We start from the raw sequence: 15,796 nt of genomic DNA on the forward strand, positions 1-15,796 counted from the left end.
CCAAGCAACTTCTACAAGATTCCTTTACCCTATATCTAGATTTATCCCATGATTTTAATCTGTGAGAGGACTCTGTGAACATCAAACCAATCTTATCAAAACACCCTTATAATCAAGCAAGCCCTAAACTAACACAAAGCAAACTATTTTAGTTGTTCTCCTTCTAATTCAATCCCATTTGGTGCACAAATCACAAAGTCTACAGTCTCTGAACTCTTACAACTATATGCACCATCAGCCATCAGCTGATTGCCATTTAACAATATTACAATTTGAATTAGATTAGATTAAAATATCATATAGTTTTTATAAACACCAAAAATAGGACCCAAAAAGGCCCCACACAAGGTGGTCATGTTCCTGAGATTGCCCAATGACTTTAGCAACCGGGCAGTGAGGTAATTCTATTAAAAAACAGATGGCTGGGAGAAAATATACAATGGGAAACTCACTTGCGGAGAGATTGAGTGAAGCCCAAGCGACCAGGATGCTTCCAATAAGATAATTCCTCCATAGATCTCTGTCAAATAAAGCAAAATCTAGAAGATGCATAATGTGAGCCAGCATAAAAATTAAGCCAGGTATAAGAATCAAATAATTACATGCCTCAAAAGGAAAGTGAGACCAGAGAATTCAACCACAGGTATCAGCTACTTGCAGGTTCCCCATTTCCACTTAAGAGTTGAGGTCCAATCGTTCTAAGTCCCTGCTAAGTTTTCATATCAATAAAATAAAAAAATAAAAAATAAAAAACCGTACAGGAAAACTATCATCTTTATTTCCTTTTTATCAAGTTCTAGTTTTACTAATTCAACCTTCGCACCACATAAGCATTGACCATTTGGAAAAAAACAGGTGAGAAGATAACATGATGGTTTGTTCTTCCTTCGTTTTTGTTGGCAAAGTTACAAAAATGTTGTGCCCCAGAAATTAGCACATGAAAAATTTCTTATTCAAGACAACATCCTCATGTTGTTCTGGGCCTGCAGTGGGCTTTTTTATTTTCTGTCATATTTCAATATCAATTTCTCCAAGAGAGATGAGCATCACCCACTTGACTGGCTTTGGAAAGAAGTCACGCACTCCACCATACAGGACCGCAAGCTCCACCTCCCTCATATTGTCCAAGCCCATCACGACTATCGCCGTGGGAATTCCCAAGGCCCTCGGCCTCCTTCTTGCCTATTTAACAACAAAACAGAGAAAAAACCACAATTGCTTTTTACTTCCAAAGTGTTGCTCATTATTCAAGGTTGCATGTATGAGAGGAGAATGCTTGTGAGCATTTCCTTGTCCATGGTGATCAAATAATCAAGTCATGTAGCTCCTTTGCGCATGAGCTCCTAAACCTCTTTTGCATTATCTGCCACAAGACTCTTGACACCAACTCCTATAATGTATGCCACCACGAGGGCCTTGTTAGACTTGTAGCCATTCACAACCAGAACTCTCAATCTATGCTTGAAGCAGGGAGCATCAGGATCATTTTTGCAAATCTCCATAGACATTCTGATGGAGAGCAACCTATTAGTGATATCGGAGAAAAGAACAAAGCCTGAAAGTCATTAATGGAAATGAAAGAACTAAGATCATTAAAAAACAAAGAATAAAAACCAAAGAAAAAGCATTTGCATAAGGAAGACATGACATAAAACGAAGGCTTAAAGACTTCACCTTTAGCTGACTGAGATAACTCTATGTTTTGAGCAGAAGTGCATGTCATCTACAAGTCTCCCTTTCAAATATAAGTGTTAGGGACACCAGCCATCATTCCCTGACAGAACAAATTTTCAAGGGTTATTGTTGCCATCATTCCCTGATGAATTTCAGGAGCAAAACCTTCTCATTATCTATCAAATTCACCAAAAATAAAAACAAAAAATAAAGAGGAAAAAGTTGATGTCTTCAAACTTGTGTTACTCATGACAATACATATATAGTACAAAGGATAAATGCTTAAAACAGCAATTCAAAAAAAATAAAAAATAAAAAATAATAATAATTTGATAAAGAACCATGATCACATCTGGTGTGGATGCTTATCTTGTAAAAAGCATAATGATAGATTTCATCCAGAGCTACATTGCCATCAAAAATAATTTGACTTCATAAATAATAAACCTTTTCTGAAAACCAAACCACATTTCTGCATGATTCCCTCGCCCTAATCATGAACTATTCAGAGATTTAAACCATAAGAGGATGTTGTAAACAACACACCATTCTTCTATGTCAGAATACCCTCGCACATACAGGCATTCTAGTCTCTTTCCTAGAAGGCTGCAAGGAAAAAAAATAGCCAGTAAAGACTAATTGTGTTCTGAGCGAGAATCTGGGCTATTAGAGTTGCCCCAAACAAGGTTGGAATCAGTTTGGAGACTACAAGAAGTTGGAGATGGAGTTCCTCAATGCTAAAGTTCATAAATTCAACGCCAAGCCAATCAAGAGGGAGGCCAGTCAAGAGGGAGAAGTTAATCTCTTTTCATGAAGAAATTGACAATGAAATATGAAAAAAAAAATGGAAATAATGATGATGATGATGATGATGATGATGATGTACCCTTAAAGCTGCATCATGTTATTGCATTGAATAAGAAAATAATATCATATAAAATTCAGGGAATAACCTTCTTGTTACCTTTCTGGAAGCTGGACTTGACGAGCTCATCACCAAGCTATTGATGAGGGAGAAACTCCTCTCTTTTTTTAAGGAACTGACAATAAAATATGAAAAAGAAAAAACAAATAAAGACTAACATTGCCCCAGGAACAGGATCACACCATTAAATAAAAGCATAATGGGATATGAATTTCAAGGGCAATACTTATTCTCATTCCAGCATAATAAACTTCTCTTCATCGTCTAACATGTTTTCCTCATGCCACTGCATATGTTATGTGACGTTTAAATGCTTCAAACTGCAATTCATAAAATTTTAAAAAGAAACAGAATGATAGTTTCCCATATAAAAATCCATATTCCAAGGGAATCCATTGATTCCATAAATGAAGACCCTTTCTAAACACCAAACCACACTTCTCCAACATTTCATCTTCCAATACTATAAACTATTCACCAATTCCACCTATTAGAGGACCTTGTGAGCGCAATACTACAAATTTCATCAAGGTATCCCTGCAATCCAACAAGTTCAACACTAACACAGCAAGTAATTTTAGTTATTTTCCATCAGATTCAAGTGCATTTGGAATCAATCTCGTGGATCAAAATTCACGAAGTCCATATAAGCACTGATTTTCCTCTTCAATAAGTGCATGAATTAAAGCTGCTTTATTCAAGAATCATTTCAAATGAATAAATAATACCAACAATTATACCCTCATACCACGCAAAGGAGAATGTACCAGGTCAAATTACAGGAATGGATGGCCATTGAACCATAAAAGCAATATCTTCACACGCAAGATGTCCAAACAGAAAATGCAACTGAAACACATAATTAGAACTGCATATACATCTGATTGAACCAAAAGAAAAATATCACATGAAATCATTCCACTATTAATTCCTGCACCAAAATACACTCGATTCTTTTTTTTCTATGTATCAACAATTCAAAGTTCAACAGTTAGATTGCCCGGATAATACTTCAAAAGTTTTTAAATGCACATGTAATTAATATAATAGAATTACGCAAGGAAAAAAGCTTTTGGCGCACACAAGCAGAATTTATCAGCTAACTAGAAGCATAAGAGTGATAACATTTTTGGCACTTAATTTACTACATAATCAAGCAGAATAACAGATCTATGGCTCAGAAACTGCATCGCAGAACCACTAATTACTTCACTGTCAAATACATATGACAACTACAGTTGAAGTCCTCTAACTTGAAAATGAAATTGCACTGAAAAACCTAGTCGATGTCCCTTCCTCACAAACCTCACGTTCAACCCGTTCCTACAAGAAAACGCGGCATCACGAAATGTTAGCATACGTCGCACCGCACCATTGCCAAGCAATTAGCGGACGTAACACTGATCACAGAGATAATCGCAATGGTCACCTGAACAGAACGACCCTTTATCGCCTACCACGAGGCCCACCAGCAGACCTCGGACCGGGAAAGCGTGCAAACTGCAGCCTCAAATTGGCTGACTCTCGATCATTCTCATCAAATTTATAACCTGCAAAATTAAAGCGTGACTGCTTTACGACGTAAACGGGACTATGCCACGACTGAACTTGTCTTACTCTTAAAGATAAGCATGTTAGAGTCAATGTCACGCGTAATATCATAATCTGAAAACATGCAAAAGGAACAAGTCGAAGTGGAGCAAAGTGCTTATACAGCTCCATTTCTTTAATCCCTATCAAATTGGCCTTCAAGCCCACTTAGTGATCATCTCAGTTGTCTCAGACCCTAAAAGATCCACAGGCAATTCATTTAGAATACAGAAACTCTGCAGCAAGAAGCTGCATAGATGTTTGGCATCAACATCACCTAGAGTAATCTGCTCATCAATCACTCCAGAGAGAGTTGGAAATGAGAAAAGTCAGCAGCTCAAGTATGAACCAGAAGGCTGGAATCAGGTTACAGACTGATGGAAGAAAATATAAATCAGACCATTTTTGGAAGCAAAGAAACAGATTTGCACATAAGAGTATCATTTTGATGGCAAATATGGTTACTTCACAAGGGCACAAATACACATCAAACCTAGGGAGGCCCTTCAGGAGACTGAGAATAATACTGATCATGTCCGATAGTGAGTTTACTCTGCCGTTTGATTAAAATTTTCCAAACATGGTGTCACAAAGCTACTGAATCAGGTTTTCTACAAAGATAAACTGGCCCTGATATCGATTAGCCATAATTTTCTGTTTGATCTAGGCACAGTTAATGAATACTAAATAATACAAGTAAAATTTCTTATTCCAGAAGAGACAAAACTAAGTGATATTTAGGTAAAACCCGCAAATTTTGGACAAGAGCAGAGCAATTAGATTTATCTGGCCCTCAATATTGCAACATGGTTTTGTTCATAAGCAATCTACACATATGACCAGATTACAGACTGATATGTAAGTATGAAGAAAACAATGTCCAGTCAGTCTCATAATATAATGAATTAATAAAGCAAACAAAAACATCCCAAGGACCAGTAAACTGAAATGCAAATATTTTTCTTCATTTTGAATAAAAAATGGGAATTTAAGCACCACGTGTGATCTGCAGAAGCTGCATTCATTGCAGCACTACCGAGTAAAATCTAATGAAAGAGTTTCCAAAAAAATGAAAGAGGCCTTGAACACATTCCCAATAGAGATATGCACAAAGCCCACCTCTTTATTAGTCCTGGGTTACTATTTTTTGTTAATCTTAAAGATTACTAACAAAAAATCTTATCAAAAACAAGCTTGATATAATTTGATATTTTCCATTGGGAAAAGGAATCATCATATTGCATAACAAGTTAGACTAATTCGAGTGCATAAGCCCAAGCAACATGATTTGTAAAGATTAATCACTGGTCCAAACGTATTTGACTCTTGAACTATTTTCTTTTTATAAAAAAACATTAAAAATTAAAACCATCAGAAAAGCATGAAAAATATGGACATGAAAAAGCAGTGTTTGTCAGGACTGAAGAAAGAAATGTTAGTCAAAACTTGGTTCTATAAAAATTAAGAACTTCAGAAAATTTTCTGATAACACCATAGTTCAATATGCTTTTCGCAACTTGAAGACATGAACATTTGGAAATGACAGAGAGTCCAAAATTTTAGACTACACGACCATATTTTAAGTGAAATTGGCTTCAAAATCAACCGCTTAAACTAAATCAATGTAACTGTTCCAGTAGGATGAACTTGACTACTTAAACTGAACTGATGTTTAATTCAACAAAACTACGCAAATTCCATCATTGTTCTGCCTTGATCATGCAGCTAGATGAATGCAACTTTAGTAGAGGAAATAGCTCTCACTTTGGTAAGCTTTAACCAACAAACTAGACTCAGGTCTAATCTGTTAAGTCCAATTTATTTATTTAAGGGAACATTTGGTTGAAGGTTTTTGGAGATGCAGCGGAAGTGGCACTAAAGAATTTCAACTAATGCCAGAGTTGAATCACCATTCATCAAAATACCAATTGAAGCTAAAAGTGGGCTTTTGAAATCCATCCTAAAACCTCATCCATTCAACAAACACTGCATTTGGGTTGCGCTCACAATGTGGAGAACAGAGTTTTGAATACCTCCAACTAAATACACACCAAGTGAATTGGAGCCTATTTCGTCCTAATTGTGAACATATGTCATGGTTAGTTGTGTGATTATACATAGAAAAGCATCGATAATATGTCCTACAGTGTTATGAAAAGTAATAAAAGCGCTCGCCTAAGCGCTCAAGTGAGGCGAGGCCCCAACACCTCAAAGCCCTAGGACGAGGCACCTTCCCCAAGCGAGCGTTTTTTGCCAAGCGCCAGGCATAAAAAAAGCACGCTTGTCTTTTTTTTTTTTTGTATCAGCTCTATATTTAATGCTTTCAAATATAGTTAATTGGGATTTTAAAAAGGCACACTTATTGATAAAGAAAGGAAATAAATTTATGAGAGAAAAACTAGGTTCAAAAAGGCACACTTACAAATAAGGAAATAAATTTAAAGGAGAAAAACTATGTGATTTTAAAAAGGCACTTACTAATAAGGAATGAGATAAATTTAGCGGCGAAGAACTAAATGATTTAAGTGTACAACTACTATTTTTAAAAAAATAATGATTAAATTAAGGAATTAGCTAATTAATTAAAGAAAATTGTATAGGCAGCAAAAGTTGCACTCTAAATCTAGTGATGGAGTTGAAGCTAGCTTAGATGATGAGGATAATAATATTATAGAATTAGAGGACTTCTGTAAATAGAGTTTGCACTCTAAAACTTAAGCAATTCTAGAGTTTTAGGAAGTGTTTTTCTTGACTTTATGTTATACTTTGTTTGACTTTATAAGTTCCTTTGCTTTACCTTAATTATTCCAAAAATTATATATATATATATAAATATATACAGTTATTTATCAACTAGTGCTTTACTTCACTCAGGCATGCGCCTTTTGTAGTGCATCTCGCCTCGGGCAATAAAAAAGTTTTAGCATATTAATGGTGCCTAGCGCTTTTAATTGCATTGCTACAAATGCAAATAACTACAAGATTTCTCCGGACCCTGTTATGTATCTAGGACTATAAACGACTTGAGCTCACATGAATGAGCTTGGCTCAAATTAATTTAATCCCAACTTGAGCTCGGCCTTGTTCGGTCCTGAACCAATCTCATGAAATTTGAGTTGAACTCAAGCCAAGTCATGTTTAGCTAGGTTTTTACAAGGAAAAAACAATACCAACTGTCCCAGCTAGGACTAGATCCCAGGCAAATCTTGAAATTTACACAGCCTGGCACCAGCCAACTTTATGTTGTGACTGAAAGAAGATACAAATTATAAAATAACAAATGGTGACTGATAATATAAATCACCTAAAGCCACTTCAAGGCAAGCTTGAGCAAGGCTTTCCATGCTTGAGCTCGCTTCATAATAAAAGTGGAGCAGAAAACACAAACTTGAGTTAACAGGTTTATTAAATAATTAAGCCTACTTGATTAGCTCACAAGCTAGCTCACTCGTTTACAAGCCCCACATGTACCTCTCAATTCGTTGTGAGCTGCTCAATATGAAGAGGCAGCAAAAGGAGTGGAAATAAGTAGTAAATGGAATAAAATACAATTGCGAAGTAATGATTGAACACAAAATATCGTGAGATTGCAAATGGGGTATGTTTCCCGGCAGCTAAAGGAATGCTGTTAACATTTGTGTATCACTTATCAAACACATAAAATTCAAAATGTTGAGATGAATATAAGTAATAGATGTATAAATACAATAAAAAAGTGTAAACAGCAGAGGCAGAAAAAGATCTGCAAATAAAAAGAACAATAAAGCCACCATAAATAGAAATAATGTTAATCATGTTCATTTCACCTTGCAAGGCTTCCAAAGCAACTGCAGCTTGACTAGCAGTGGAGAAATCAACAAAGCATAGAATAAGGGGATCTCCTCCAGGCTGCATGAAATATTGAAAATAAGATTCTGAAAGCATATGATATAACACGAACAATATTACGTACATGTCGGGATTCCTTGCTCACAAGTCTAACTTCTCGAAAACCTACAAAAGGACGAAAAACATCTGCAAATGAAAGTTAAGGAGCTAACATAGATAAATTTGTCTGCTACAAAGGCTCAGACTATAAGGATACGAGACACTTCTCTCCTGGTGCAATTTGAAGGGAGGCCCTCAACAAATAGAGTATTTGAGGCATCTGGAGGAAGAGATGTTTCAGATCTTCCACTTCTATATCCAACAGCCCGACCATCTACACCCCCGACACCAATCAGACGTGGATCATCAACAGGATGACCACGAACACCACCAGCAACAGACCTAAGTGGATCATCAACAAGATGACCACGAACACTACCAGCAACAGGCCTAAGCGGATCATCGACAGGATGACCACGAACACCACCAGTGACAGACCTAACAGAATCCCCACTTCCATATGAAGAAATCTGTTCACAAGATTCCACTAAAATGTTAGCCACTTCTACAAGGCATCATTTAACATAAGAAGAGGCATCTATGAAACATACCCCATTTTGTAAATAACGATCATAGGATGCTTCAATGTACTCATTTTCTCTGGAAAAGTGTCCGATATGCTCTTCCTCACGGGGGTAATAACCAGGAATTGCCGATCCACCCGGAATTTCTTTTATCAAGCCGATGTAATTTGACAGAAAAGATGTCATTAGCATGTAGTCAATGGATAGACTATTTCAAAAAATAAATAAAAATTAATTTAAAACCCCTTTAGGAGCAAGTGAGCATGGAGCTAGCTTGCAACATTTTGATGCTTATAAATTAATTCCAAAGAAACTCTAAAGATAAACACATTCAGTTTGAAGATCATGTATTAAGAAGCATGAAATTCTCAAGGAACTATGCAAGGTAATGTGAAATATCCCTGGCATACTTGTCTTCAATTCTTAAAATATTATCAGCCTATTGAAAAACACGAAATCTCATAGTTGTGGAGAGATCTCAACTACAGAAACAAAATGGCAGCTTGCAATAATAAACAACTGAACAGCCTTACAAAAAAGCATGAATTCCAAATACAAGGAAACTCAAGGAAGTCTGGAAATAGGACAGAAATTTTATGTTATCTTCATATTTCTTCCAGTTAAAAGCATTTAATAAATGCGCCATAAAAATTAAGAAGGTTTTAAGCACAAAAGAAAAAAAAAAATTACAATTTTGTTTTGTTCAATAATTTCAATAGGAAAGCATATTAGTAGGATATTGAGTATGGTAGCAGTTGAATAGATTCCAGAAATGAGGTGAAGAAAAAAGCAACTACAATTTCCAGCTGTGAATAATTAGAGCTGTACGCATATAAAACAGACACTAGAACTCCTAAGAATGGTTAGTTCACTTCACCAGATGACATGTTTTAAGACTCCATCCACGTCAAAAACCCGGTTTGGTTGAGGCCATCTATGAAAAGGTTAGGTTCTGAGCTGTCTTGGTCAAAAAATTACTCAATTGAGTCAGATTAGAATCCCCATTTCTGGGTAAATTCAACTTCGATCAAGTCAAGCCCATGTTTAATGGCATGTTTGACATTAAAAAAACCTCATGCATTGTGGTTTGTACAGAATCCAGTTGACTCATACACTACGAATTTCCACTTAGGAACCTTCACAAGGGCTTCTTTCACTGGAAAAATTGCTGACACAGAAGTAGCAGATCATCAGCCAAACACCAGCTGCTTCTAAATCAGGCTCCAAAACTTTCCACTGTCAACTTCTAAATCTGGATCCAAAGTTCTTGACCATTTGTTTGTGAAATGAGTAGGTAAAAAAAATTTCTATTTAAGCCTCTCCTGATCCAGTCATGCATACCCACCTCCCAAGCAAGTAAAAGTTTAAAATTAAGACTATCCCTTACCTCATACCCTCAAAACCCTCCTCTGACTCATCCCTCACGATCAAACAGTAAGATCTAACAATATCAAGAAATATAACTGACATGCAACTATACAGATGAAATGAGCCCAAAAATAATTAATTGGCGTCAGTGCATACGCGTTTCAATTAAAAAGAACATAACAACATCTTCACAGAGTAAATGATAGCTTTTCTCAAAAAATTCCGATGCTCAGGAACCATAATATCAATATATATACCTAACGGCCTTCAGACTAGTCTTCCTACCGACCCCCCTCATCACGATCGAATTCCGATCAAAAACTATCCATATTTCACAACATCAAAAAATTAATCATTCGGAAAAAAGAAAAAAAAAAATTCAAGCATGGCATTCGAACAAAAACCATCCAGATTCCACCACATAGAATTCCGATCAAAAACCATCCAGATTCCACGACTCCAAAAAAAGAAAACCACTCGGGAAAATCAACACAAATCTCATCCACACCGATCCACCCAAATTTCCCCAAATCTCACCAAAACTCAACATCACCCATCGATCACAAACAAGATTCAAAAACCAAAAAGCAAATTCCAGAATCAGAGAGATAGGGAGCAATTACCACCATAATCGGTCCGAGGACGCTTCAAGGTCACAGAAGGAGCCGGCTGCGCCGGCTGGTATCGTGGGTCGCTGTACCTCCAGTACCCATCGGACGCCATCGGAGGAAGGCGATGCAGAGATCAAAGAACTAGGGTTTCGATTCCTTAGAATGAGATCGAAGCCGAGAAAGAATCGAACATGGGCCGTCGCCGGAGTCGCCAAAATCCTTCGAGTTTTCGGGGTGGAAAAGCGACAGAAAACAAAAGCAAGAAAAACAAAGAAATTAGCTCGTGTTGGTGTTATATATTGTGAGTTATTATGTGTGGATGGCACGTGTGATGAATCATAACCGTTGATTTTCTTGGAATTTTATTTTACCGATTTACCCTTGCTTTTTAACATAGAGAAAGCATGAATATTGAATGAATTCATGAAGTTGGGTGAAATGTGTCATATAAACGTTATTATAAATGTTTTATTTTTTTCTTGATTTAACAAACATTTTATTAATGTTTAATAATTTTTTTTTAATTTTTATTTGGCCGTCTAGTTATGGTTGTGTTTAATGAAAAAATAACCACATTATTTTAAGGATGTTTTATTTATTTTAAATTGTCAAAATATGTACTCTCTAAGTTGTTTTTACTTGTCCATTTTATCTAATTTACATTAATTAAGAAATTGACCAAAGTTAGTTATTAATCTAAAATTTATAAAAAATTTATATTAAATTTTTAATATTATTTTATTTAAAATATGATTTAATAAAATGTGTAGTTGAATATGATTTATTGGAAGTTGTAAAATATATTAAATATGAGGATAAATTTAGAAAAATAATATTTAATGTTTCATAAATGTTTTAGATGGACAAGTAAAAGATAACCAAAGAAAACTTTTAAAATGGGACAAGTAAAAAAAGGAAAAAGGGAGTAGTTTTTTATGTTGAATAACTAGAAAAATTGGTTTGAGAATTTTTTTATTTAAAAAAAAATTGTAGTTTGGAATTTACGATGATTATAATATGTAAATTAATAAACCATAAAAATAACTTAGTAAGAGTTTCTGGACATGCACCCTTGTTTGGTTGGGGGATATCCCAACATGGGATATTCTTACATGGAATTAGATTTCAAAATTTTCCAAATATGTTTTGGAGGGAACAAAACAAATACTTGCTTATCTTCTTATCCTTTTTTTACTAAAAAAGTAATGATATTGTATAAAAGAAAATGACTGTAATACCCTCACTTCTCTTGGGTAATATCTATCATGTGTTTTATATAATAATTAAAAAAATGCAAATTAGTTATTACCTTCATTAATAATTATTAATTTTAAAAAAATAAATATAAAAAATTTAAAGACAAATTTTTGCACTTTCTTAATAATGAAAACTTTTAAAATATAGAATACACGGCATATTAGGATAATCACAATTGTTGAGCTATACTATCTCAGACGGACTGACCTGTGCCACTTCCACCATCATTATTTTGATGTGCCCATTCCACGCCCGGATAGCTATCTTCATCGACATGACGGTTTTGATCTTGCTCCAGGTTGGGATCACGGATGGTGTGCTTGCATAAATAATTGTGGATTATAGCGCATGCGATGCAATGTCGCGCTGCGTTTCAACTGAGAAAGGTGTTGGAACACGCAAGATCTTGAAACGACGCTTAAGAAGACCGGAAGGCCTCTCGACAACATTCCTTAGACGAGCATGACTATGGTTAAATTTATCCTTCATATTACGATATTGTGTCCGGCCACCAGCAAACTGAGCAAGGTGGTATCTCTTTCCCCTATATGGTGTAAGAAGGCCTATGGTGTTGGTGTAACCCTCATCAACAAGATAAAACTTCCCTACAAGGCACATGCAAGTTTTAATTTTGGCACGGTTCACTACCTACAAATGTATTATGTATAACTGATTTATCCATGACATTACCTTCCGGGGTTGAGAAACTTCTATTGTCCAAGCAAGACTGCATTGCTCTCATGTCTGCTGTCAATCCCTCCCAACCTGCACAAAGGAACTGGAAGTGCATATCGAAGGACACAACAGCCATTAAATTTGGACTTATCCATCTGTACCTGTTACGAAATCTCTCTTGTATTTCTTTGGAAACAATAACCGGCACATAGGTTCCCATCTATTTCTCCAAGAGCGTCCCGCAAGCATTTAAATTTGCTTAAGTGGTGACACACAAATTCAAATATACAACACACACTCTTGTTACCATAAACGGGGTATTACGGACCCATGGATGAGCCGATTCATCTCCACCAGGCAGTTGGATCATCTCATTGGCCAAACTGTTAATAGTACAAAGTACCATGTGGAAATTACGACTGATGGTCTCAGAGCTATGCTGGAACTGCTCGCATGCTACTCTATTTGGTACTGCATGTCCCACAATAGTCATGAAAATTGCTAGTTGTTCCTCAACGGATACAATTCGGCTACTGCGTAGTAGGCTGCGTGACTCAAGTAATGCCGCAAGTCCCCTAAATACATGTGGCTCAATTCGAAACACGTTATATGCCCTTCTCGGGTGTCCGTCCAAAATGTCTCTAACCAATGTAGAACCTGTGAATGGTCGAGTGTGTTGTGGTTGCCTCATCCTTATGTGGGTCTCAATGATAATGCCAAGAAAAAATTTGAACATTATACATTATATATAATTAAAAGTTTTAAATTTCTCACCATTTATCCCATTTGAGATAGAAAAATAAAATATAATTAAAAATTATTTCTATTTTCTCATATAGAACAAAAAAAAATATTTAACAAAAGAATTTTTTGTTAAAAGATTATTGCTTTTTTGTAATAATAATTATTAATCTAGAATGTAGGTTTTTTCTCAAATAAATTATAAAAAATATTACACAAATTATATTATTGATTGGTTTCAATCCCAATATAATTTAAAGCCATATATAGAACCATCATCTCTCTTATGTCTTTGTATTTTCATGTTATGCTTCTCATCATCATGCTCATGCTTTCTCATCATATTATAGTTTTTGTTTAGTTTTTTAATGAATGAATGTGTTTTTTTTCTTAAACAATGCATGAAAAAATTAAAATAAATAAATAAATAATTAAAGTTTAAAAAGTAACTACATAGGAAAGGTTGACAGGGACCAAAACTTAAACAACATTAGTAATATGGAGACTTCATAATACAATCTCAAGTTAGCAAGGATGGGCAGTGATATCATGATTTATTGGCAACAAGTCCATGTACAGGGTGTTAGTATTATATTTAGAAAGTAGGTTTATACCTTATCTAATACAAATTGTGGATACACTAACAAAATTAAGGTCTTTAAAATGAAAACCCTTTTGAACTACTTTCTTTGTTAGCCACGTTGGGAGATCCATTAATTAATGTAAATAGATTATGCATGTGACATTTTGCTTTGGACTACTAAAATCTTAGCAATTCTATTCCAACCTATGGGAACGAACATCATTTGAGCTCTTTCAGATTATAATTACTTTTAAGACTTGAGTATGATAAACCCACAAGTAGTTCAATGAAAAACACAATCATGTTGAGAGAAAGTAAATAGTTAGTTCATTAATTTACAATGGAAGCAAGAAGAATGGGAGATTAGGTAATAGCTACTTAACTTTGTTAATCACAAGCAAGCTTAATTAATGTACTAACAAACAAAGAAGAAGACATTAGTTTTAGTGAAACAAACTTTTCATACGCTAAGCTGTCCCGCAACTTCAAGCTCCTCCTCCCACGGCCTCTCCATCATCTATGCTGCGCATTCATATTGCTAAAATTGCTTTATATTTATTCCTTCTTGTTGCTTCACATTCAAAACAGAGATAAAGATAGAAAAGGCATTCATCATGTCCTGTTGATTTACATTACTCCAACACATCTATTTCCATACAAGCTATGCTCACAATAGCAAGCTATGCTCCAAAACTTGATGTCATTCAGAAACAACTTTGAAGAGCCAACTGTACAATATATAATACACACACACCCAATTGAGAACCAATAATTTTCCATCTCAAATAATTGTGCCATCCATTTAAACACTCCACAACAAATAACGCAATAAAAAAATATCTCACATATCATAGTACCCAACTGCAGTTATTACATAAGCATAGTTCATTATTCAAAAAAAGTTTAGAACTTACATATCAAATAGTTCATTACTTACTGCATTTACAAAAATTCATGAAATACAACAAATCCACTAGCATTTGTTATCTAGATAATGTCCTTACAGAACATATATTCTCAGCTTCTGAAACATTACCCCATCCAAGAACTTCGAGCATAACTTGGAAACTACTCCTGAATTGGGTTTAAAATCATTAGTAAAAGCAGTTGCACATAATTTGGAAACACATGCATATATTTTAAAAGCACAGTCTTAAATATTTACAATTAATCCTAACCAAAACCAATTGCATATAAAAACCAAATGGAAACACATGCATATCTCCAGGCGAAGACAATTTTTGTTGGCAAGAATACATGTCTATAGAGTAGAATATGTATGATTGATATGTCTAAAACTAAGCTTAGCACAAAAAACCTAAAGCAAAAGTTGTTGATGAGAGAATAAAAAGTGCATAAAATAAGATGAATGAAAGGTGAGGCGTTTGCTATAAGTCTTTCAAACCAAGTAATGCATGTACATAGCTTGAATAACCCAATTAAACAGAATAGCTACAAATTAATATACAATTTTTCATTATATTGTTCTTATATAGAAAACTCATGAATTATAATTAAAATTCTACCACTACATGCTGACGGAATTCCTTCATACGTAGACTCAACCAGCAATCTATAACCGATTGTCTCATAGTCATGAAGAAAATCCTATTTACACGCGATTTCAATACCTCGGCCGCAACACATACCTCCACATCACTGACGCCCAGCATGGAGTACAACTTCTCCATGCAAGTCTTAAAGGAGAAACTATCACCCTCTTCCTTGCTTTGTTCCATGATCTTGCTTCTATGATCACTCAAAGATATTAATCGATTCAGTGCGTCCACTGTGTGGTCAGAACTTTTCTTCTTTGAGACACTAGGGCTTGGGTGCTCTAATTGTTTCCTTTCAGTCATGGATGATCCGGCATTGTTGTAAGAAACTTTCTTGCCTGTTGAGTGTGATGGATTGTGTCCTT

General features: G+C 35.2%; 1 protein-coding gene across 7 annotated transcripts; it reads right to left on the minus strand.

Moving 5' to 3' along the window:
• Nucleotides 1–632: 632 nt before the first annotated feature.
• Nucleotides 633–10,881, minus strand: LOC120279294 (RNA-binding protein 1-like). 7 transcript variants are annotated; one of them, XR_005541868.1, is made up of 9 exons: nt 10,632–10,881; nt 8,668–8,786; nt 8,274–8,586; nt 8,142–8,203; nt 7,996–8,077; nt 2,826–2,885; nt 2,639–2,714; nt 1,675–1,774; nt 633–1,509 (listed from the first exon to the last, which is right to left on the minus strand). XR_005541868.1 is itself a non-coding variant. In XM_039286200.1 (7 exons), the coding sequence occupies exons 1-6, from the start codon at nt 10,729–10,731 to the stop codon at nt 4,046–4,048; spliced, it is 777 nt and encodes a 258-aa protein (XP_039142134.1). In that variant the 5' UTR covers nt 10,732–10,881; the 3' UTR covers nt 3,661–3,922; nt 4,029–4,045. The 7 variants fall into 7 exon arrangements, 2 of the variants coding, with proteins under 2 accessions (XP_039142134.1, XP_039142133.1); XR_005541867.1 differs by having other exon boundaries at nt 633–1,524; XR_005541864.1 differs by having other exon boundaries at nt 633–1,555.
• Nucleotides 10,882–15,796: the final 4,915 nt, after the last annotated feature.

Source organism: Dioscorea cayenensis, chromosome 16 (assembly GCF_009730915.1).
Source record: "Dioscorea cayenensis subsp. rotundata cultivar TDr96_F1 chromosome 16, TDr96_F1_v2_PseudoChromosome.rev07_lg8_w22 25.fasta, whole genome shotgun sequence".
Lineage (NCBI taxonomy): Eukaryota > Viridiplantae > Streptophyta > Magnoliopsida > Dioscoreales > Dioscoreaceae > Dioscorea > Dioscorea cayenensis.

Bases quoted from the DNA above. Each gene is read 5' to 3' on its own strand.
- LOC120279294 (XM_039286199.1), bottom strand. From the start codon at position 10,731: ATGGCGTCCGATGGGTACTGGAGGTACAGCGACCCACGATACCAGCCG. The intron at 8,587-8,667 runs GTATGTTTCATA...TCTTGTGAACAG, and splicing joins ATCGTTATTTACAAAATGGG to ATTTCTTCATATGGAAGTGG. The intron at 8,204-8,273 runs GTATCCTTATAG...TTTCATTTGCAG, and splicing joins CACCAGGAGAGAAGTGTCTC to ATGTTTTTCGTCCTTTTGTA.